The 23,926-nt window shown below is 46.8% G+C and overlaps 1 protein-coding gene across 5 annotated transcripts in view; it reads right to left on the bottom strand.

The window, feature by feature from the left end:
* Positions 1-23,926, bottom strand: part of SPTBN1 (spectrin beta, non-erythrocytic 1) — a 176,979-nt gene that overhangs the window by 4,314 nt on the left and 148,739 nt on the right. For 2 of the 5 annotated variants that reach the window (XM_087823562.1, XM_016222124.2), the window contains exons 18-33: positions 23,124-23,214; positions 20,218-20,364; positions 19,072-19,335; positions 17,495-17,719; positions 16,935-17,024; positions 16,477-16,758; positions 15,792-15,922; positions 14,358-14,562; positions 13,609-13,983; positions 10,725-10,969; positions 9,392-9,530; positions 8,318-8,402; positions 7,290-7,486; positions 6,388-6,500; positions 5,633-5,696; positions 1,033-1,271 (exon numbers count right to left, since the gene is read on the bottom strand). In XM_087823562.1, coding sequence (XP_087679688.1) covers positions 1,033-1,271; positions 5,633-5,696; positions 6,388-6,500; positions 7,290-7,486; positions 8,318-8,402; positions 9,392-9,530; positions 10,725-10,969; positions 13,609-13,983; positions 14,358-14,562; positions 15,792-15,922; positions 16,477-16,758; positions 16,935-17,024; positions 17,495-17,719; positions 19,072-19,335; positions 20,218-20,364; positions 23,124-23,214 — 2,892 coding nt within the window. Of the gene's footprint in view, positions 1-1,032; positions 1,272-3,288; positions 5,697-6,387; positions 6,501-7,289; positions 7,487-8,317; positions 8,403-9,391; positions 9,677-10,724; positions 10,970-13,608; positions 13,984-14,357; positions 14,563-15,791; positions 15,923-16,476; positions 16,759-16,934; positions 17,025-17,494; positions 17,720-19,071; positions 19,336-20,217; positions 20,365-23,123; positions 23,215-23,926 lie in introns of those variants that run through there. The other 3 variants (XM_016222127.2, XM_087823564.1, XM_087823563.1) reach the window with 3 other exon arrangements.

Raw genomic sequence — 23,926 nt, 5'->3', positions numbered from 1 at the left:
GCCTCCATGGATTCCTGGGACAGGGCACATATTGCTGCGGTGGTAGGTTTTTGGGGGTGACTTCTCTCCCTGGATTTCGGGGGAAACACGGTACTTCCTTCTATTCAGTCAAGGTGCTCTTGGCTGATGGGAAAGGCTGTGTTAGGTTCCCTGCTGCAACACCTCCTGTGCAAAGGACACAGGCCAGGCTCCTGTGAAACATGCCTGTCCTCAGGCAGCTCTCCCATCTCAGCTTCACTCTCTGTGTGACTGGTGCCTTCACAGGGAGGTTGGTCCAGGGACATCAGTATGAATGGAACCTTTGGGTGAATTAGAAAAAGCTGTCCTTTCCCCCATGATAATACACTGTCTCAATATACTGATTTTAATGAGAACGAGAGACTTTACAGACATCCACACGTGGTAAGTCAATGTCCTCAATGTGGATGGCAGCTCTCAGACGGGATTTCTTTGTTCAATATTTAGCCTGCACAACTGCACAGGGTGGTCCCCGCCAGCCTGGTTTACCGGTTAAGCACAGAGGCTATGAAGTCAGATGTGAGTTTCACCCCAGCTAAGCCGTTTACTAACTTTCTATAGAGACTGAGCTTTCCTAACCTCTCAGGGCCCCAGTTTCCTCACCTGTAAAATAGGTAATAAAAACAGGGCTATTGGGAGATCACAAATATAAAGGCTTACATGGAGATAAGGCAGGGGAAATGGTGAATGTCTCCAAAAACCTCACGAGGAAAACCTCGGTGAAATCATTTCCCTTTAGGGAAGACTCAACAGCAACCTAGCAGCATTCCTTCTCAGGATGAACTACTGAGGCCTGATTTTCTATTTCTACTCATGTCTAACTCCCTCTCCCCTCAGTGAGTAAGACGGTCTCCCCTTCCCCTTCCCAGGGTCAGCCCTGTGAATGTACTGCCCAGGAAGCCACACACAAGCCAACTACATGAACACACACTCCCCTTTCCACTTGAGACGGACCCACCCTGGCCTTGGCCGGCTGACCTCCCTCCTCACTGACTCAGCCTTTGCTGCTGTTACCTGCTCGAGGCTTTCTTGTTGTGGGCCTCCCACTCATGCTTCCGATTCAGAAAGCCTTCCATCTGGGCCGCAGGCATCTCCTGGGTCCGGGCCGGCAAGGTGGCAGCGCTCTGGGCCGGGAGGGCAGTCTTGGCTTTGCGATCGGAGGTGGGGGAGGGGATGGGGCTGGACTCTTTGGAACTCGTCCTCTGCTCTGCAGCGCCATTGACCATTTCATTCGTGTCCACAGTCTCTGCCATCTAGGGACAGCAGAGAGGCTACTCAGTGAACCCCGTGGTGCAGGGGGGTGACCACATACGCTCTGACCGACTCGCACACGTGGCTGTGTATAAATGCCTGGCACAGATCGAGGCAGTACAGTAAAACCATTGCACATCCCACAAAGCCAGCTGGACACCAAGGACATTAGAAGGTGGGAAGGGATTAATGCCCGCCCGCTCACGGGGAGATGAGAAAAGCGAAATGCCAGTATGAGTTTTACTGCACTCTGCCCCTCTGATCAATCCATTTTCTCTAAGGTAACTCGGATCATTTCCTCTCATGGTTACTTTAGAACAAAAGGACAACAGTCACAATCACACGTATTAAATATGAGAGAGTGGACGTTATACAGCAGCCACCTTACATCCAAGGACGCCACCAGGAGGGCTGGAAGTTGAAGCGAAAGGGCATTCACAAACAGGTCGATAGACAACTCTATCAGAACTACACAGCATTCCCCCGGAGTAAGACAAGGAAAGACCTCTGGTTTCTGAAAATGCTCCCTGGCTCTCCCCCCCTCCCCTCAACACATCGTCATAAACACATGCAGAAATTAGGACGACAGTCATGCATTTCACAGCTACCATCCCAGTTAGACTTTGGAATGTAAGAGCTGGAAGGAAATGAGGCAAGTCAACAAACATCAATTGAACCACATCTGCCGGAGTTGTATCGTGAGTGGGTTGTAGTTTGTGTTAAAGGAGCTGGAAAAGCCAATCACAGTCACTCAGCACCACACGGCTATTTACCCCCAAACAAAGACAGAACCAGGGCCTTCCCCATCACGTGCTGCTGGATCTCGCTGCCTTGCTGCACTGGGACGCGAAGGCCCAGAGACCGCCAGGCTTCCAGCGGCTCTGACCCTTCAGGCTGGAGACGTCTTCGGGAGCTGTTCCTTCCCAAGCTCATTTATAGTGTAACCCTCATGGCTTTGCGGCTTGGGAAATGCAGTAGGGTCTCGATTCATTATCGCTTTCGGCCTGTGTACCATCAACTGTGTACCATTAACTGCAGCAGCCCCTGGCCGATACACCCAGGGCGTGGGATTAGCGAGTTACTAAAGCTGGGTGTGGCTGACACTTTAGTGGATTACAGACAACCTGGCTCCCCTGGTACACGAACAGACATGGAGGTGTCAATGGCAACGATCATTAGCTATGCCCCCCACCACTGCTGCCCAGAACCAAAATGACACCCAACCAGCAGCAAAAACTTCAACAGGATGAACGCAGACTGGCCACCACTCAGATATGAACACTCAGATATGTCAACTCTCAGGACTGGATCTCTCGTTTCGGCCTCATCTAAGTGGCTGGACCGGAGTCACAAATTTATATTCCGTCTACACAAAGGATCACCGCTAGCATCAGGATTCAGGGTGAGACTAGAGGCTATGTGATTTAAGGGTGTCTTTGATTGGGACCCTCTACCCGCAGAGCAGTATGGAGAATGGATTCCTAGGGCAGAAAGGCATGGGGGAGGGGAGATGCGGGTGGTTATCCTGGCCTTGCAAGTCACAGCCTGTGGACACGTGCTTAAGAGCAAAAGGCTATTTAAGTATGTCTCTCACTTTTAAAGGAGAGATGCAGGAGGGGAAATGACAAAAAAAAAACAAAACCCTGAGTCAAAAGAAAATGAGTGGATTTTAAAGTTGACAAATCTGTTGTGCGTGAGCTTTCAGGAAGTTTCTGGTGGGGAGGAGGGACGAGTTTGGTCTGGAAGGCCTGTGCCAGGCGTGAGTCCAGGGAGACATGGAGTTAGTGTGTATAGAAATCAGGTTAAAAAAAATTAGTGCTGCAGGTGCGACTCCAAAACTGCTAGTGACAGAGAGGACCTGGACAGAGAAACGTTTACTTGAAAAAGGCTACAATTGATTGTACGTGGTCAGACTTCAAGGGTAGGTGAAGGCTGGGGAAGCCTCTCCTGGGGGAAATTCTGCAGCAAAAATTTTTTTCTTTGGAGTTAGAAGGAAAGAGAAAACCCCAAACCAGTATGCAGAGATAATTAATGTTTATGCAAATGAATCACTAACCAAGGAAACGAGGAAAATAAAAGGAACAAATGAATTTTAATGGACATGTGCTTGAGCATGCCGACAGGCAACACACCACGAGACAAACACCAAAAGCAAATTGCAGCGCTGTGACCAAACATGGGCACACGTGGACGCGCCCCGCCCCCACCCCCCTTGCTTCTCTTTAGCGATTAGTCCAGAGTGCTTTAGTGGCTGGGTACACCTGAGATCTTTAAATCAGAAGGTGAACACAAATGCAACGTGACAACTAGTAGCACAAGAAACACCCGATTGGTTTTCTAAGTACACAAAGCAACGCTATTTTCAAGTTCATTAACTTGAGTCTCTGCACTGTAACTCAGAAGAATGAAAAGGCTTTTCTTCTTCCAATCCAATTGTAATTAAAAATCTGTTCTGGCAAGCCACAATTTAAAAATATAAATAAAAACAGGCATGAGAACAAATGCCAAAAACATCACAGCACTCCTTCCCTGTGTGCTTATGTGGTGGTTGTTGGTTTTGTGGGTTTTTTTTTTGGTCTTATGAATACAAAAAGCATAAAATTGGGTATTAGTCCTGATGATACAAAATTTAAACACATATATGGAAACATCACATATACATATAGATCAGTGACACATAATTTGGAGCCAGGAACACACATCAGGGCTCCCTAAAGGCCAAAGACAAAGCGGTGGTTTTCCTCTAAAATGGAATTTGGTGTATTTTAAGGCAGAGACCCAATAATGGTGCACACTACCCCCAGAACATAGGAAGCTTGGCATCTATCTATATACCCATCTACAATCGCAAGTAGATAGATATGTACATAGAGGTAAGGAAAAACAAACAAGGTCTACATGATGTTATCCTGACAAAAGAAAAAAAAGACATGCATCATGAAATGAAAAGACAAATCAGACTTAACTCATGGAGAACACATATCAAAACAGGTCTCTGATTCCACTAACACCTAAATATGGCAAATGAGCAAGTGAATGTCTCATGAGGTTCTGATGTCACATGGATTTGGTTTTGTCTTGATCAGTACCAGGAAATCACCTCTTTCATTAGCTTCTATTCCTAAGGAACAGAATTCCCGTTAAAACATTTCCAATCCCTGCTGGTGGTCTGACAAATGCCATCCTAAAAGACTCCTTATGAGAGAACTCCACAAAAAACCTTCATTTTCTTAAGAAAATGAGAAATGAATCAGGTCTGTAATGAGACATAGGACGGAGTGTCTGTCTACAGAGGTGCTAACATTACTTCTGAAGCCAGGAGGCGTGCAACTGCTCCTAGGGGTGGTCCACTGCAGGCATCGTTCAAGTAATCAGGGTGAACCAGAATGGCTTTTGCTCCGTTTGTTTGAAAAACTTAAATAGTTTGACACCCTGAAGTCATCGGCCAAATAGACAGGCCTGGAAGTCCGGGAGGCAGGCTTCCGAAACGTGCTGAGAACTGTGGTCATCTGCGGCATCCCAGTGGTGCCCAGTGACCGAGGCAAAAGTGCGCAGCCATCAGCGGGCACTTTACTCCTGAGGCTGGTGGCACTATCTGCTGCCAGTCAGTCTAGAATCCTCAACTCGGGACTTGGCAGGAAAAAATAAGAGAGGAACTGGTTTGTAAAAAGTAGTAAGTGATCTGAGGACCTCAAAACATTTGAGATGCTGCACCTAAAAATTCAAACAGCTTCCCAATAGATGCAACTTCCTTTTTCTTTCTTTGTCATTTTCAATAAATGAATGCACCCTCCATGGAATGTCACACAGCTGACTTTAGGTTTTAATCTTAGCACTTAAAGTCTCCTTCCGCATATACCGGTCTTCCTAGTTACGGGGAAACTGCTGTAGGTTAATAACATCTGTAAAGGAGGCTACATACAGTGCAGTTCTGCACCCTGTTAGTATAACTGGATATGTCATACCTGTAGGATTCTAGTTTTCTTCTTCATTTTGCTGTAATCTCATTAAATTGCAATTACTCATGTAAGGCTTTTGCTGTAAAAATCTCAATAAGGTAAAAAGCTCACATAAATAAACAAAAAGTATGTTGCTTTAAGGCAACTAAGCATCCATCCGTTAAAAGACTCAAATAAACATGAATTAAACGCAAACAAATATGAAACCAAGGAAGGCTATGAATTAAGTAAAATGGTAACACTGTGGGTGAGGTGGAAGCCAAAAGGTCAAACCATGAGGATTTGGAAAGAGTGGTCTTGACAAATGGTAGTGAGCTTCACAGTCCGGACCATGGCTGGTCACTGGCTGTCCGTCTGCTATTAAAGTTTTTGTAGTTTTGGTAGGTTTGAGAGCGGTAACTAACCCGTGGAGATCCCTGTTCAGCTGGCAAACCATTCTGGGAAACTTGCTCTCCTTTCGACGTATCCCTGTTGGGTGAGGGGGCAAGAGGACAGGGGATGGGAAGAAAAGGCAAAGAGGAGAAAAGAGAAAAACAGAAGGGAAAAAAGGAGAGAACATCAGCCAGTTTTATTACAGATTTTCTCTTAGAAAAACACATACAACCCTCTTTCACAGAATTTAATTTCTTTTAAAAAACTTTCTAAGTGTTTCAAACCAACTCTGGACAGAGAGAGGAGACTGCAGGGATCCCCTCCCCCCCAAGGTAGCATTAGGGTTGATCACAGAGCTCTTACTACTGCAAAACAACCAGCCTTCCAGAAGTAGAGTAATTCCTGTCCTTCATGGGGAATCACCCAGAAATTTCAAAAAGCACCACCACAAAATCACTGGCTGGAAATCTGGGTGGTTCGCTCCCTCCGTTTAATCATACGGAAATTGAGTGTGTGTGTGCGTGCGCATGCGTGAGCACGTGTGTGCAGCACAGAGGGCACTGTCACACTCCACTTCCGCTGCCCACAAAGCACTGTGACAGGACAAGCCAGTGCTCTCAAATGTTGCCCAGGGCTGCTCGCAGGGACTCCAAACATTCCAACGTTCCAAAGCAGCAATTAGCAGGAAAAGCGTGTGGTTAGGCCACACAGTGCAGGCTGAGGAAAGACGCTCCCTGAACCTCACTGCCACTAATGCTAAGACTCGGGCGGCAGAGCCGTGACTCACCGCTGCTGCTGGGACTCGGCCTCCTCAGACACCTTCGCGCTCGGCTCGGGCGAGGGCGGCCGCCTCTTCCTCTCCTCCTCCTCTTGCTGTCTGCGCACTTCCAGTAGCTCCAACTGAGGGAGAACGTGGTGACGTTCAGCAGAGCCCCAACTCTGCCTCTTTTAAGGACAGGGCTCTGGGTGAACTCAGGCAGTCCTCTGGCCCGAGTTTTCTACCCTGGATCACACTGGCCAACCAGAGGCTCTAACACCCTAAGCAAAACGGTATTAGGATCATAGGAACTGCAGCCCCAAGTCAAAATTACAGGAAACACGAGATCTTAGTGATGAAACAAGTCTATTTCAGGGGCTGGCACAGTTCCTATGGGTTGTCTGTGTGCCCCCTGGGACACTGGGTTTTATTTCTAAACGAACTATGCAGCTCTCAACTTTGCTTAGGAAGAAAGTTATCTGAGCATGAGGGTTCATGCTGGCCTTCCCATGAGCTCAGACAGACACCACTGAGACAGAGCTGCAGTGATTCGTGTTCAGCCAAAACCCAAACAACACATAAAAAAGTCACAGGATAGTCTAACGGAAACTAAGGCGTTTCATAAGCAATATGCACCCACCAGAAGTGTTCCTTTCAGCACAAGAGTACACAGGTACATTTTAAGTCCCCAGAACTGCAGAAACCGAATTAAGTGACCATAAATCTAGGTGCCCAGGAAATGACTGAAGGTGGTAGCCCCAGAGTCTCCCCAGGTCCTGAACCAAGACAGCCACCAATTTCAGGAAGATCCTGACTGCTTTTAAAAGCAGAGTAATAACATGAATAACATGAATTCTCTAAGAGGTGAGCAGGAAGAGGAGGCTGCCAGGAAAACCCATAGGCCAAGCATCCGACCTCTGGTGGCCACTTACCGTTGTCAGCCTCTCCAGGGCAGAGAACCTCTCATCCCAGGTTGCAGCAGACTTTTCAAAAGCCTCATGGCGTTTGATGAGCTTCTCCACCTCGTCCACGCTCTGGCCTATTTCTCGGCTGGATAGGTAGGGCTCCTGTCCGAGCAGCCAGGCCTCAGCCACACTGGCATCCCTTGAGAACTGATGGACCTCCAGAACTGCACAGGGTACAGAGAGTGAGCACTGGCGAGCAGGGTGGCTGGCAGCCAGGGATGACACTGCCGTCTGGTGGCAGCTACCTGCACCACCGCCTTCCCCAGGTCTTTTACCCCTTTTAGAAAAGGCCCTTGGATTCTGTCTCTGGTCAGCAACCTCGGCGTCTGAGAATGCGCTTACAACACAAGGATGGGGCCCAGAGCCCCAAACACAGAACGGCAAAGTGTACAAATAACACTTGAGTTGGGCTACTTTGTGTTGATACCAATTATTAAGTGTTATTCCCAATACTGTATATTCCTTTATAAAAAGAGATGAAAAGTAGAGTCTACCTCTGGGTCACTGTGGGCAGTAAATACAGAAAACCATGTAAGACACTTAGAATGATGCCCAGTTCCTTGTAGAACAGTCAGCTGTTAGCGTTTGTTTTGTCTTGTTCGCATCTTTCTAAGAGCACCAAATATAAGACCTATCAGGCCAACTTTCCACCTCTTGAAACTGCAGTAATAATCCTTCTTAAAGATAACTGGAGGAGGAGGGGCTCTGTGCTCTTCCAGAGGGACACCTATTTCTGCTGTTCCCAAAGAATATCCAAGACCCACCCACAACACAGGTCAATCATGAGATGAAGAATAAAAAACAATATGCCACAGGGAACTACTTAACAATACTCAGCACAATGGTGAAATAGAGCATTAAAAAAGGAAGGGTTTAGAATTCCAAACATCATTAAGTGATAACATCACATCAAATCAACTAAAGCAGGAAAATAAACTTGCAAGCTTTTAAGGGCACCCAAAAGGAGCAGAGAGAGAGACCAAATATGTCCTTACTCAGCCTTAACCACTCCCATCGGTCTTCCCACTTGTCAATCATTTCTTTTCTCTTCTCCGTCAACTGAAGTAACTTCTCCTTGATCTGTAAGAAAAGAAGTACCGCAGGGACAACTTAACAGGATGGACCACATCCTCCAGTCTTCCCCTTGATAGGCCACTTCACACAAGAAAACCACCACTGGGCCAGGAGTACCTCAGGACGGCTTAGTCTCTCTGTATTGGGAGAGCAGAGAAAAGCAGGGTGGGCTGAGAGCAAGGCCAGCTCCACCCAGAGCTATGGTGTCATGAGGAGGCCAACTCTGCACTGAGCCCCTCCAGACTCTGGGGCTCCATAGGCAAACACTCAGGGAGGGACAGAGAGACAGCAAGAAGGGCAAAGCCCTGACCTCTCTGAGAACTTCCAGTCCCCTGAAGGGGCCACACACAGACTAACCACTTACGTCTTTATTACCTTCACTCTAACTGGAAGTAGTGATCGCCCACTGAAGAGCAAACTGATCTGGGGCACATGCGATGGAGAAGGGGTGTCGCCTGGGTAGAGTACTGATGAAGGTAAGAGAGAGCGAAACCTCAACAGAGGGCCTTAAAAAACTGTCTGCTGTGCCCGGGATTTGGACTTACTGGCTCTGCTCAGAGCCTGAGCAATTATGTTTTCTACACACCAGGAAAGAAGCACTAAGTTCTGAAATATATGCAAGTATATGCATATGTATATGTAAATATAAGTATATATTTCTCTGTGGATGCATGCACATACATACATAGATACTCAGAAAAGTCATTTTACATCTTTTTTCTTAAATCCTCACTTGAGGATATGTTCTACAGATCTCAGAGAGTAAGGGAGGGAGAGAGAGAGAAAAAGAAACATCGATCGGTTGCCTCTGGTATATGCCCCCACTGGGGATCAAACCTACAACCTAGGTATGTACCCGGAACGAGAATCGGACCAGCTGCCCTTCGGTGCATGGGATGATGCTCCAACCAACCGAGCCACACCAGCCAGGGCATCATTTTACATCTTAACACCAGCTTCAGTCAGCCTAGGGCCCCGGGCAAACAGCACCCTACCTCCTCAGATGCGTAGTGCTTTCTCGCCAACAGGGATTTCCCAAGTTCAATGCAGGTTGTGAAACTGTCATTACGAGCATCAATTTCAGCTTTGATACCCTGGTGATTATTCATCAATAGTTCAACAGATGAGACATCCCTAAAATGAGACAAATAATACCTCCTTTAGGAGATCAAGCTTTTGAAATAAATGTGTCGGTTTCAAAACACGTAATTAATTTGAAGGGAACTGTTCGATGGCACAATTTACCTTCAAGGTGTGATTCACAGTCTGAGTCACAGGAGCTACAGTGTGAGGACAGTATAATTCAGGACCAGCTAGGCAGCCTAACGTTAAGAGTGCGTTGACTATTATCTGTGTGTGTGTGTGCGCGTGCTTGTGTGTGCGCGTGCATGAGTAATTCACAATGGCTGCCGGGTAGAGGCCGGAAAAACCACTAGATTTGGGTTCAAACTTACTTTGCTATGCAATTCAGACCCTTCTTCAAAAAGGTACAGAAGCATTAACGTATGTCCCCAATCATACCCCAATGAGTAAGCTGCCAAAGGTTCAGGACATGTGTGTTCAAAAGAGAAGTTGGTATCTCCTCTCCTTCTTTGGATATGAAGAAACATACAGAGCGGGAACCAGCTTAGAAATCAATGACTGGTAGAGCTGAGAGAGCTTCTCAGGAACCAAAACCTAAGACTGGGAAGTCTGATCTAGGAAATACAGTTTATACATGTTATATACATGTTATAGTATACATATACATTACATTAACACATTATATTCTCTATGTATTTCTTCTCTTGGGACATAGCTCCTTTCTCAGTGGCGAGGGCTGGAGCTGGCAGGGTGAACTGGAAGCTATGGGCCTGCTTGCTCGTCTATTAGCTTCTCTTCACTGCTTGCATGAACACAGCCAAAGGGAAGATACAGAACAAATATTAAATAATCATCTGAAGACACCATTAAAGCAGATGCAGGGTTGAGAGACACCTTCGGCAAAGTCTATGAAGAGGGACAGAGTGGTTTTTAATCTAACAAGACACAGAAAGAACTCAGGAAGCCACCTAATTCCAATGATGAGGTAGAGCTAGTCATGCCCAAAGGCAGGACATGGTGGGCATGGAACGTGGGGCAGGTTGGGGAGAAAAGGGGAGGACGTGACAGCACTGGGCCCCCTGTGTGCAGGAGGCAGCTCAAGCAGTGTGGCTCCCCCCACACTTTCCCCACCCTGCTCCAGCCTTGAAGGACCAGGCGAGGCCTGGCTCTCTCTGGAAGATCCCATCTACATATCGCCTGGGGTAAGTTCACTAGATCTCCTGCCCAGGCAGCAGGGAATATTACCTTGGCTTCTCCTGGGCCTCGATCTGCCGGATGACATCCTCCATCCACAGCATGAGGTCGCGCACCATGCTGAAGAAGCGGAACTTGTCCCCCGTGTCCACCAGCCGCACCCTGCGGCCCTCGCAGGAGTCTAGCAGGGCCTTCCAGGCCTCCAGGACCTCATTCTCCCGCTTCTGGATGTCGTCAGCCTTGTCACCCGCATAGGCGGCCTGGAGGCGGGCCGCATCCTCCTGCAGCTGCCTCACCTGTGAAGCCCAGGGGAAGGGAGCCAGGTCAGGCACCGGGCCTGGCTCCACTGCTTCACCATTCCCTTCACACACACGCTGAATGCTGTTCTGCTTAACCACCGCGCTGTTCTGCTTAAACATCTGTCATAATAGGGTCCCTGACCTGGGGAAGCTCACAGTCTCATCAGGGAGATCCAATCACAAAACCCCACGTTTACTATAAACATATTGAAGTACAATAGTTCTGCATAATCGATGGAAATGAAAGGCTATAGAAATGCAGGTGGGGACTCTGGTCAGGAACAGTCCCCTAGAGGTGGCCTGGGATAGAAGGGTGATACAGAAAACACAGGTCTTTAGGATAAAAATCATGAATGACGAACTGCCAAGAGCGCACTTTTGAAAACACCTTTTCCATGGCTATGTGATGTTGGTGAAAACAATCTACATATTGCCTATAAGAGCTCCCACAAAGGGACATTTCAACTTGAAAAACATAAAAATACAGCATCTAATACAGTTGAAATAAAGAGACTGGTGCCAAAGAAGGTAGAGTTTTAACTAGGCAAATTTCAAAACTTAAATTTAAAAAACTTTGTAAAACAGGAAATGCAAATGGCTACACAGAGATACAATAATTCATCATCTATTAGCTCACAAGCTTCTAGTTGGATGATTTATGTGTCAGTGAGCTAGTTCACTGCTGTTAAGACAACAGACCACAGCTCCTACAGAAAGCAAATGGGCAGCAGCTACCAGAATTACAAAAGCACATCCCTTTGTAATTTTATGATCTCACTTTGGGGAACTTACCCTACACATATTATTGCACATTTAGGAAATGAAATGCACATAAGGCCATTTATTGCAGCACTGCCTGCAAAAGCAAAAAGACTGAAAATACAGCCAATGCACCTGAGGGACTGGTTAAATGAATGAGGGCACCTCCACACAGGAGACACCTATTCAGCCATAAAAAACATCAGGGAGGGCTCTGTACATTCCTACGAGTATGGTGAGGTGGAGACCGTCAGCCCTGGATGCTACTGGATCCTTGATGGGCTCCCTCATCTCTCTGGGCCCACAAGATGAAGACATTTAATGACAAAATGAGGGAGCAACTTCATCATCTCAGAGGAAAGACCTGCTGCTGGGAAGGTTTGCCATCATTTCGTCTATAGGCTTTCCACAAGTTCCGCATAGGTCCTGTTACATAGTAACAGAGAACACTCACGGAGCTCTTGCTGTGGCATACGTCTTGTAGGCATTACTTCAACCCTCAAGGCCTTAGGGGACTCAAGGTTTGAGAGGTAAGTCACGCTTGCAGCAATACAGAGTGGCAGGCCCCACTCATGCCAGGGTCCACCCTGGCTCTAACCACTGCATCGTTACAGATCCTTCACATGCTGCTCTGGGACCTTATGTGCCATGAAGGCCTCTGAACAGGGAACTGACAAGCTTTGAATGGTAAGTTTCCCCAGAGCTGGGGAGTCCACCAGCTGTGAAGATTAGAAACCCTACTATGCATGGCAGGCCCTTTTAGATTCTGCGCAATGCAGACCCTCGCCACTCCGCGTATCTCTTTTATATGTTCCCTCAACAGCATCTGCCTCCTTGGTAGAAAAGCTGCAGTATTCATCTGAACAGAGCCCCAGCTATGACCTCCCTCTGCTTCTAGAAGGGGGCAAATCAAGGATAAGTGAGGAGACAATGGCAGTGAAGGTGGTTCCTCCACGGAGCAAACCCCAAAGCCTGTGGCTGAATCTGGGTGGCCTGTTTCATAAATAAAGACTTATCAACACATAGCCATGCCTTTATTTTCACATTGTCTGTGGCTGCTTTACACTACATGGCAGGGCTGAGAAGCTGCAACAGGAATGGTATGTCCCACAAAGCTGACAACGTTTACTATCTGGGATTCTAAAGAAAAGTCTGCCAACCCCTACACTATAGGACCAATGTGCTCTTAACAGACAAGAACAAAACCCCTGACAGACTGAGGGCTTGTATCTATAATAAAACTGACTTCTTCTCTAGGACCATGAAATCTGTGTGTATCGGGGGGGGGGGGGGGATAGTTTGTTTTTTATCTAAAAGACATAAAATTGAACAAGAAACAGTGCGGAGATTAGAGCGACCTGGAGAGTAAGAGTACTACACACTCTTACTGTTACATTGTTACCACTTTGTCAAACATTTTTACACAGCTTTGGACATTTTGCACTGGGGGGAAACACCAAGCATATTAAAATATTAGAATCCTGTTTCCCTCTTTCAGTTATATAACTCAGACCCTGGCTGACAGAAAATAATAAGGCATCATTTTGGAAATTATTCTGGATGGATATGACAACATAATACAAATTCTTGTTGAAGTCTGTCACTTGCCAGGGTTCTGTGTGAGCATCTGGTTTATTTCAATCATGAGTATGTTCCCCTAACGATGTCTGCAGGTGTGGCAAATGTAGAACTTTAGGACTGATAAGTTCTCCCAAATAAATGGAGCGTTTTTAAGTGTACACACACGAGCGTTTCATTTAGGCCATTCTTTGAGGCATGTTTTGAGGAGTCAAGGAATGGCGAGAGATGCTCAGAGATGCACAGAGACTCTCTCTGGAAAAAGAAACTGCCAACCCCAGGACAGCTCTGCCACCCACCTGGGTGCCCAGGGCCTGGATGTCATGCTCGAAGGTGGTGTGCATCCTCTGCAAGGTCTCCACTGTGTTCTGATCTCTCCCCAGCTCCTCAGGGAGCTTCTTGTGCTTGTCCTGTATGCGCCCAAAGATCTCCTTGGCATCGTGGTAAAACTTGTGCAGTTCGTAGGAGGCAGCGAGAATCTGTGTTCTCGTGTCAATGAGCTCCAGCAGGTCCGCCCAGGCTTCGTTGAGCCCGTCTTTCCACTCGGCAATGGTGGCGGCGTCTGAATGGCCTGAGTTGATGAGCTCGTCTGCCATGTGATTGACCGTGTCCACACGCTCCTGCCCAATGTTCCCCGTGTCCCGAGCAAATTCCCGGAATCGTTCCTGTAACATCTGGAACGGAGATGAGCGTAAAGAAATCAGTGAGAATACAGTGAACATTTTACTTCTTGATCACTTGGATGTCCTTTGGAAAGAAACGAGTAGGCTATTATGCATGACCTGACAACAGAACTTAGCTCTAAAGCCTCTTATCGATCAGGCTTCCTTCAAATTCACTGGAGCCCGAGTAGGGCACTGACTAGCTCCTTGTCCTTTTACTACAGACAGGGGCAGAGTCGCCCAGTGATAAAAACGCAGACTTGAAATTAAATCCCATGACCTTTGCATCCAGGGTGTTTTATCTGCTCACAGACAAAGAATGCAAGCGGCCTACCATACCCACAGCTCACTGCACACCCAACTCACGCTCTGCCTGGAGTACTTGCCGTGACATGCTCGTAGTCCTGCCCCAGCTCATGCGACCCTGCGACCACCTCCCTCTCCGCGATCCACTGCTCCAGGTCGTCCACCTCCCGGTTGAGCTGGAACAGCCTGTGCCTCTCGTCCAGCTTGCCTCTCCTCTCTTCGGCCAGGTCCTTCAGACCCGCGTACAGCTTATCCACTTTGGACTGCCGCATGCTAATGCGCTCACTGGAAGGGGGAGGGTGATGGGGGAAAAGGACCTTAAATGTCAAATTTCCTTCAGGGAGAAAACAAACGAGGTGAAAAGGAACTTCTGGTTAACGTATTTAGCCTAAAAAGTAAAACTCTAAAGTTTGACTTCAACTCCAAGAAAGGCCAACATCTAAACAAAATGAGGTAATTAAGGCTGAAGGCCATGCTGACATGTTGGGGGGGGGGAGACACACACAGGACTAACTGCACTGCTGGCTCTGCAGGTCAGGATTTCCTCTGACGTTAAAAGTTAATGAAAAATCCAGGAGCCACCTCACATTCTCAAGTACAATGCTGCCAAAGGGACAGATGATACTTCCATCTGGCACACACCCGAACCTGCTCTGGGCTGTTCGCACTTCTCGGCTGGGAGGGCAGGCCTTGCTGCTCCCGTGGGCCCTGGGTGAACTGCACCCTTCTCCCTGCCTCCAATTTCTCCTCAGAATCCTGTCTTGTGACAGGAAAGCAGACACGAGGACCTGCTGATGCCTGGCCCTGGAGACCAGAACAGCCTATTTCCTGGGAATCCTGATCATGAGCACCTGAGAGACCCCATCTCCAATGTGCCTTGGATGACGCACAGGGCCAATTCTTTTCCTTTCTGAGTCATAAAAGGCAGCTATAAACATTTAAAGCCTAAAATGACTACCACTGAAGTTGATACAGGAGCCTGGCACAGAGTCGGGAGCACCACACACTCACCTTTATCTTTTTATTCCTAGGCCTTCTAGGACTTGGTGTGTATGGGGTAGGAGGTGGTATCCTTTTGTTCTTTCTGGGAGCCCTTTTACTTAATAGGCCCATGTGTCCTTGTTTTCCACTCCTAATTACTAGTAACTACTAGTAACTAATCTACCCTATTCTTCTTAAAACTAGAAATTACTTTCCTAAACTGGATGACTTTTTTAACCCACAGGTAGGTGCTTTGATAACCTTATCTGTGCAAATCACTCTGCACTTCTGACTCATGTCATCAATGACCTTTCAACAGGGCCCTGACCAGAGGAGATATTTCACTGACAAGAGCAATTTCCTACATAACAGGTTTGGCCTTCTGATGCAGCATAGGCCTACTGGGTCTGTTTTAAAAATTCTGGTGCCAGCTACTCAAGATGAATGCAACCACTTGCTTCTGCATGGGGTGAAGTAAGAGGCCCTCATGGGGAGAACTGATAGCCTGGTCTCATCTGTACAAATGGCATCACCTTTCAGGATGGCTGTCGGCCACCAGGGCCCGGCTGGTCTTGGAGAGCTGGTGCACCGTCTCTGCGTAGTCCTCCACGGCTTGCTCCAAAATCTGGTGCTTCTTCAACATGGAAACGGCGCTCTGCTCATCCTGCAAAGAAAGGGGACGGTCACAGTCACTGCCGTCCCCTCTGCCCCAAGGCCACCTTACAGAAAGCAGTCTGACTACACGGCGGGGCAAGAGGAAGGACTTTTAAGAAAAAACCCAGAAGTGTGACAGGGGCGGTGGAACCAGAAGCACTTCAAGAGCGTCAACGTGGACTGGACAGTGTGAAGGACCAACGTGAGGATAACGCAGAATGACAAACACCCCTCTAGGGTATAAAGTAAAACTTGGGCACAGGGAGTGTGTACTGGCTGTCTGAAGCTCCTCACAGTGTAACAGATATGTGGGTCCAACAGCATTCTGGAACCTGAAAATACTTGCAAACTGTCTTAAAAGTATCATGCATATTGTAAAATTTAGGTAACCCTGTAACAAAAGAGTGCAAGAAGGATTCTGGCAAATTTCTACAGCAATGAAATGTTTCAAAGACACAGCCATCAGCAAAAAAGTTCAGGGACAGGTCAAGGCTGGGTCTGAGGATCTTCCAGGGCCAGGATGCGTCCAGCTTCCTTTCTGGGGGGGTCAGAACCCTCTCTCACCTTGGCCTTCTCCTCAGACATCATGTACAGCTCCTGCTCACTCATCCACGCCTCGGCCTCGGCGGCATCGAAGTAGTACTGCTGGGCCCGCTGCGCCTCCTCCAGCCGCCGGTGCCGCTTCTCCGTCTCCTCGATGAGGAGGCTCCACAGCTGCTTCAGGTCGGCGAGCCTCTGCCTGATGGCCTCGGCGCTCAGGCTGCTGCTGTCGGTGATGATGTTCTGGCTCCTCTCAAAGATGTCGTCGATGCGCGGCTGGTGCCCCTGGATTTCCTTCTGGAGGGTCTGCGGGAGCGGGGAACACACACAAGAGGTTTGCTAAACAGCAACAGCACGCTGTTTATGCCAAGCTGAGAGGGCCACAGAGAAAGCGCAAGGCTTCAAAGCTCTCTCACATTCTCTGCCCTCTAATTTGGAGCAGTTGTTTACCACACTGAGCTCGCCCGAGCACAAACGCTTACCTGATTTTTCTTTATTAACAGCTGCACAGTCTGGAGGTTGTGGCCATGATCCGTGGAAGTTGCCAGAGGCATCCTCTCTCCAACCCACAACTGGGGAGAATTGTAAGGAAGTGGTTAGGAGCACTCAAAAAGAACAAATACTGGACGTGAGCAAGTACAGCAGGGAGTAGCAGGGAGGCCAGCCTGAGAGAACCGTGTCTGATCCTCCTGGGACGGGCAGCCAAAGAGCTGGCCCTGCTCTGGTCGGACACAGGCGAGTGCTGGTCTCCCAAACCTTACTTCATCCGCACTTACTGTGAGCCCTCGTTCTTCATTTGTTTTGAAAATTACTGTTCTAAAGTCATTAAGACACCAGAGTATCTTTAGGAAAACAGACAGAAAAATGGAGATGCATTTCGTGTGAGCGGGGAAAGAACCCTCAGAATGCACATAATATCGGCCTTGATAGCTCGGCTCACCAACATGTCCCGTGTGGTGAGAAGAGAGAGGTGGGAACATGGGCTCCAACAACAGGCCAGGAGGTCTACGGAAAAGCTGCTCATGCGGCAGGGTCTACTCACGATCTCGTCCTCCACATCCCTGTTGAACTGGTGGATCTCTTTGGAGGCCAGCAGGTTGTGCTTCCGCTCATTCAGGGGCTCCAGCAGTTCCATGAACTTGGTCTGCACAGTGAGGCGCTTGCTGTCCACCTCGTCGGTGCTCTTCCCCTCCTGACTCAGGGCCTGGGCCTGGCTCTGCAGCTCCTCAATCTCCTTCTTCCGCACCTCCATCTGATTCTCCAGCATCTGAGGGCAGAAAACAGACCCACCTTTACACCATAGACACGGGCGACACGGACAGTCCTATAAGACGTTTGTTTTGGGCACTGGCCAAAATGGCAGATTGAATAATATGAATTTATACAGTGGAGAGCCTAAGAAATGTTTCCTAACATGGATCACACTATCAATTAGCATTCCACTCTGTGATTTTTTTTAAAAAACTCTTTTCTAGGATTTTTTAATTTGGGAGGATATTCAGGTTTAGCCAGGAACTTGGGAGGAAAATAACAGGGAAAACAAAAGAATTAATTATGGGAAAGGAGAGTCTTCATCTGCCTGTTCAAAGCCACAACGATGTTGGAAGCCAGTGTAGCCATCAGGAAGGAATCAAGTCTTGAGGTTCCGGTTCTTTTAGGCAAGGAGAGCTACTGCTATCATCTTCTCTCAATTTCTTTAGTCAGAAAGCTGATTATTCTTTCTTTATATACTTGGATAATCAGCTGAAAACATATTGTTTGTTTACATGAAGGAAATGGGCAAAATTGAAAGCATAGGTGTCTCACTCAGGACACACCACACTGGGAAGACCATATACCCTGACAGCTTAGATACAAGGGAACCAAATCTGGTGAGAAATGGACTCCCTCTGTAGGTTGGGGAGATAAATAGATATCACTAAAAACCTCCCAGGAAAAAAACTCCAGAATGCCTAATAACCTGAAGAGCAGAGTAGCCAAATTATTTAGCAAAAGGAAGGGTAGGTGTAACTGTGAAGAAATAAGACCAGGTACTTGGCAAAGATGCTCATGCAGCACCTGGCTCTAGGCAGAACTGCTGGGCCTGGAATTTGGCCACAATGCAAACTCAGCCAGGGGAGCCACCTGAAGATTCTGCACCAACCTCCTTTCTCAAGCCCACTGCAGCTGTTTTCTCATAAATTTGAAGTAAATTCATTTGCCCATAGAATGCTCTATCATAATATAAAAAATTCAGATTTCTTGCACACTGGACAACTGTGATAGCTGTCACCTATCTAGACATTACATGGTAATATTTGCAAACATGATTACTTTCCTTCATGTAAATTGCAGAACTGAATGAAATGAACACTTATTCAACTGTTAAATGGTGGTGCTATCCATCAACTAAGATGATGGTGATAAAAAAAGTATTCCCAGGCACAAACACCCAATACTTCTACTTATAGTTTCTTTCCATTTGGTTCTGGAAATGTCCCATGATGCTATCGGAGCAAACACTGCTGGGTTAAAATCCCTTCACACAGAAGGTGAATGGTGGAGAACACAGCGGGTGAATTAAGACCGTGACAATAAAAAAGAAACAGGTCAAAGTAGGTGGTCACTCCACCCACTCACCTGCTGCTTTTTCAGCAGGATGTTGACGCTGGTCAGGTCTTTGCCATAGTCATCAGACTGAATCTGACTCTCTAGGCCGTGCAGCCACTTGTCCAGATCTGCGCAGCTCTGGGTGAAGAGTTCAGCCTTGTTTGCATCAAAGAGTCGCTGGGCCTTGGTCTGGGTGGTGGATTCAAGGACTTCCCACATTTTATGTAAACCAGTGAGCTTCTCTTTTACCACGGCTTCAGTCTCGGGCTTTTCTGAAATGAGCTGCATTCCTTCCTAGAAAACACAAACCGCCATGGTTATAAATAGTTTGCTAGAGAACAAATGTCACTGTGAAAAACAAACCTAAGGTTATTTGATCTGTGATTTACCCATTCATTCAACAATACCCCACCACACACACACACACCCTTTCCATGAAGTTACTGCTCGATAAAACTGACAATGACCTAGTCTACGCACCGGCTTCCATTAGAGTCAAACAAGAAATGATTACCGCACACTGAAATAGTTTCAAGTGGGGCAATGGGACATTTAATGCTAATAACCTAAGACTCCATTCCCTCCATGCCACCCCCAAAAGACCATAATACATTCTTTTAACTGTTACGAGTCTGAAACAATATAAAAAGTGTCAAAGAAGAGATGGGAGGGTGAGGAACTTCATCACATTCACATTTGGTTATGCTTATGGCTGCAGAGAATACAGTACATTTTAAATTATTAGTAACTAGAATATGGTACTCACACAAGAAAAATAGGGAAACTTAAAAATATGTAATATTTCTAAATTCTGTGCAAGTGAATTTAATTGGTCCGTCACAGTCCTATGCACAGAATATAGTCATGATAGTGGGGACGCTGCCTGGGGGCTTACAGCCCACCGTGTGAGGCAGGTGAGACCCACAACAGAAACCAGACCTGGACTCATGGGAAGACACATGGAGACTATGTACCAGCTGGAGGGTTCTGCTGCGTTGAAGTCAGGAACTGACAAGTGGACAGGGGACTACAACTGACTGTGTAACTTTTGTATCTGGTCAAAAAGGACTCGGATGTGTTGGAAAATGTGATAAACAAACAGGGGCTCATTTTCACCCAATTCTTTTTCTCACCGGGGCCACACCGTGGAAATGTCAGCCTCATCAGTCAACTCACCTTCTCAATTTTGTCAAGCCATTCTTTGTTGGACGCAAGTTCTGCCATAAATGCTTGATGCTTTAACCATTTACTGTGTAGGTTTCTGGCTTCATCGTAGGACATGTCCTGGGCTGTAAGCATCTTTTCATTGATCCAGAGAGACAGCTAGGAGAAAAGAAAAACAGAATAGGAAGGTTTCAGAGATTGTGGTCACAGTCATCAGCCCCTTTTCTGCCTGGAAAGAGGTGTATTATGTCATACCAGGCACACTGCACATGCTTCCATGTGAAAAGACAACCAAATGCTGACTTTATAACTCTGACCTGCCATGACAGGTAGTTCCACGGCATGGACAATGGACCTGAGCCATGCTGCAGACTATGTACCTAACATTAAGTCCAGGAGCACACAAGCTCTTTGAGCCAGCTTTCAAACTGTCTGGCACTCTTAGCCAGCGTTCCCCCCTAACGCCTGTGTTTAAAATTCTGTCCTAACCAGCCCAAGTCACAACCTTCCCTTCCATATAGACACCTGTGGCAGCTATACCATGCTAACCATGATTAACTGTCTTTTACTCCACTTGGTAATTTTTTACTCTTTTAATTCTATTATAAAACCACCAAAATTCCTCCTCTCTTATCCTTCCCTCCCCTTCACAGGGGTATCTATGGGAATGTCCCAAAGCATAAATCACTCACTCACAGAAGGCGTAAGGCAACAATGATGGCCTCTCACTGATGCCCTTTCCTTCACTTTGAGTAACTTTCATCCCTTTTTCTACAGCCACTATTTCTCCAAAGGGCTTTCCGTTCAGACCAAGCCCGCTTCGCAGGACTGGATTTTGAGACCCAACATGTCGACCTGGATCTGGACTCTGGGAAGCCAGAGCCTGCCAGCTGCTGAAAGACCTGAAAAGGGAGTTCTCTTGTGGGGCTCAGGCTGGGAGTCAGCCCAGCCCTGGCCCTGGGCATACTTCTCTTGCTGGCTCTCATCCCGATCCACCAGGCTCCTCACTGCCTGCCTGTAGTTGGCCATGCCAGGGCCCCAGCTCCTATCCCATACACAGTGAGAACCCAGGAAGAGTTCTTTGTTTGACCAGGTTGAAGATACACACAAGAATATAGCATCAGCCCGAAAGCAGAAGCAAACGTCTTCAGGGACCATGGGAAGGACTATCATTTTATCTATTTACTTTTCCTACGTGTTCCTATTTATGAATCCAGTTATGTAAATGGAAAACAGGGGTTGGAAATTTCAACCGGGTTTCTCCCAAGGGTTCTTTTTGCCCTCTCAACCTCCTGCTCATTTCCGGGCATTCATCTCAAATTTAGCCCAGGTCTCACCAGGGTCAGGTGAATGAATTTCATTGATCCCCTATCCTCCCTAAATACGGCCCGAAGTTAAAACAAGTCATTGATGGGGCTCTGAAGGAAACATCAAGGTTGTACAGGGGCTTCCAATCTGTGGAAGGCATAGCCCAGGCTGCAAAGGCCTCCTGATCCCTTTCACGCTCTTCAATGGTGAAGGGCCACTTGGTGTTCACTGCAACCCAAGTGCAATGCCACACAGCCAGTGTTGGATCCCGTTCCTCTCCTCTGTGCTCTGTTCTGGGACATGAATGCCCCTTTAAGTAAGCATCCTATTCAAATGGATTATTAATGCCTGAATGTCGCTTGGAGAGGCACTCCTGTCTTCAGCCTGTCTGGCTCCAGGCAAATTCCCTGGAGACCAAGCTTCATCAATGTGCTGCTGAGAGACTAGTAGCTTAGGGACTTTCCTTCTTAAGGTTTAGCTACTGGAGCACATTGCCAGATTCACAGTAAGACCACAGTTTAATGGACATGAAAGACTGCTCTGTCACAGATGATCTAACACAACTGTTATTAGCGTCCTATTTCCTTTAACACACAGCCACAACTTGCGCAGAAGGTACTGTGATGATCTGAGGCACCTTTGTAGCATACAACCTAACCCCGTCCCCACACCCCCTCCTCCCTTTCCCCACTCAGGGTCCCTATAGCTTCACTTGGATATTCTTCACCCCACTCTTGCCTCAGGGGATTCAGTCTAAAAATACAGAGGACAGGGTCGCCCCGTTGCTCTCTGGCACACAGAGAAATATGATGCGCTCCTGAACTCACATGTGAAGTCAGCCAGATGCTTTCCTCCAGCTAAGCCTTCAGACAGACCGCATTTTGCTGGCTAGTTTTCTAAGTTTGTTTATGCATGTACCAAAGGAGCATAAAGTAGTATGAGAACCACCAGATTAACACCACATGTTAAAACTCTGAATCTGAAATCAGGCTTATTGCTCTTGGCATATTAGACACGAATCTAAGGAGGCTGAGCGATGGATATTCGAAGGTCTTGAGTAAGAAACTTGGTATTTACTTTTAAAATCTCTGCTTTTTAACTGGGTAGCTACTTCCAGTTCTTTTTAGTTCTTTCCCTTCCATTCCATTGGAAAGAATGGACATCGCTTTAAACAGTTAAAGTATTAAATGCTTTTAGGTCACAAACTATCCTAGGACATCACTGTCTGGTATAATGTTATTAGACGATGGAAATGGTCTCCACCTGTGTTGTCACAGGTGGCTAGGGAGCACTCAAATACAGCTGGAAGATGGAAGAGCTGCATTCTTAATTTTAGTTCATTTTAATTAACTTAAAATGAAATAGCCACAGGTGGCTATTGTCTACTATAATGGACAGCACAGCTCTAGACTATCCTATTCCAGATTATAATAATCTAGTTACTCTCAGTGGTGACTTATAGGTTGGAGAACTGACGTGGTATCATACTGCTTCACCTGAAGATCATGTGATATGAGTTTCTGGCCTCAGTTTTATTCCAGGGGCTCTTCTGCCAAATGCTGGCTGGCTCTGCCAGAACCCAGGAAGGGAGAGCTGAAAGGGAGACATACCTCCTGACAATCTTGCAGGAATTTCTGAAGATCCCTGTTGTCCTTCAATCTCATGAGAAGCTCACTGGCTGCCTCACGATTCTTCCTATGTCTGTTATAATAATAAGAACATTTGAAAAAAGGAATTAGAGAATCTTGAAACACAGACTTCATAATTCAGTGTCTTTCCTGGGTTCCTATATATGCTGGAAACAGTTTGCTTACAGTTCTCAATTATGTCAAGGAGATAACATAAACAAAAGAGTTCAGCATTTTCCAAATGCTGTACCATTTGACATGGTACAAAAGAGCAAAACACCTAAGCCACACAAACCTGGTGCTTCCTAATCTAGTGGTAGGGGAGAAAAAAACCTGAGCTCTCAGGGTGTACAAATCCCCATTTTAGGCACTGTGAAAGAATTAGAAACATATCTTCAAGAAACCTGTAACTGGGTGACAAGACATGTACATGGCTAAGAAAATACAGATAATTAGTATTTCCTGATAAACAGATTCCCATTTTGAGCAAAACTCACGAAAAACAGTAACAAACCAGAAATGAAAGCTTTTATTTAGACCTGTGAGATTACCAGTCAAACCTACTCTTTATTAATAGACAAGTGTAACCAAGGTTTAAAGAAGTTAAAGCACAAAATCTTAAATGAAAAAACTGTAAGGGCTGGAAGGAGCTGCTGAACTTGGTGAAGGGAAAACGGGGAGCCTGCTTGAACACTGTACACAGGCTTCTTCACACACCATGGAGGGGTCGGAACGCACTGGCAAACTCCCTGCATGCACCCAGTGGCTTGGTTTCTCCACCAGAG

Source organism: Miniopterus natalensis, chromosome 13 (genome assembly GCF_054644295.1).
Source record: "Miniopterus natalensis isolate mMinNat1 chromosome 13, mMinNat1.hap1, whole genome shotgun sequence".
In the NCBI taxonomy this organism is placed as follows: Eukaryota; Metazoa; Chordata; class Mammalia; order Chiroptera; family Miniopteridae; genus Miniopterus; species Miniopterus natalensis.
Note: the sequence above shows the minus strand (reverse complement) of the source record. Positions and strands in the feature narration are given on the sequence as shown.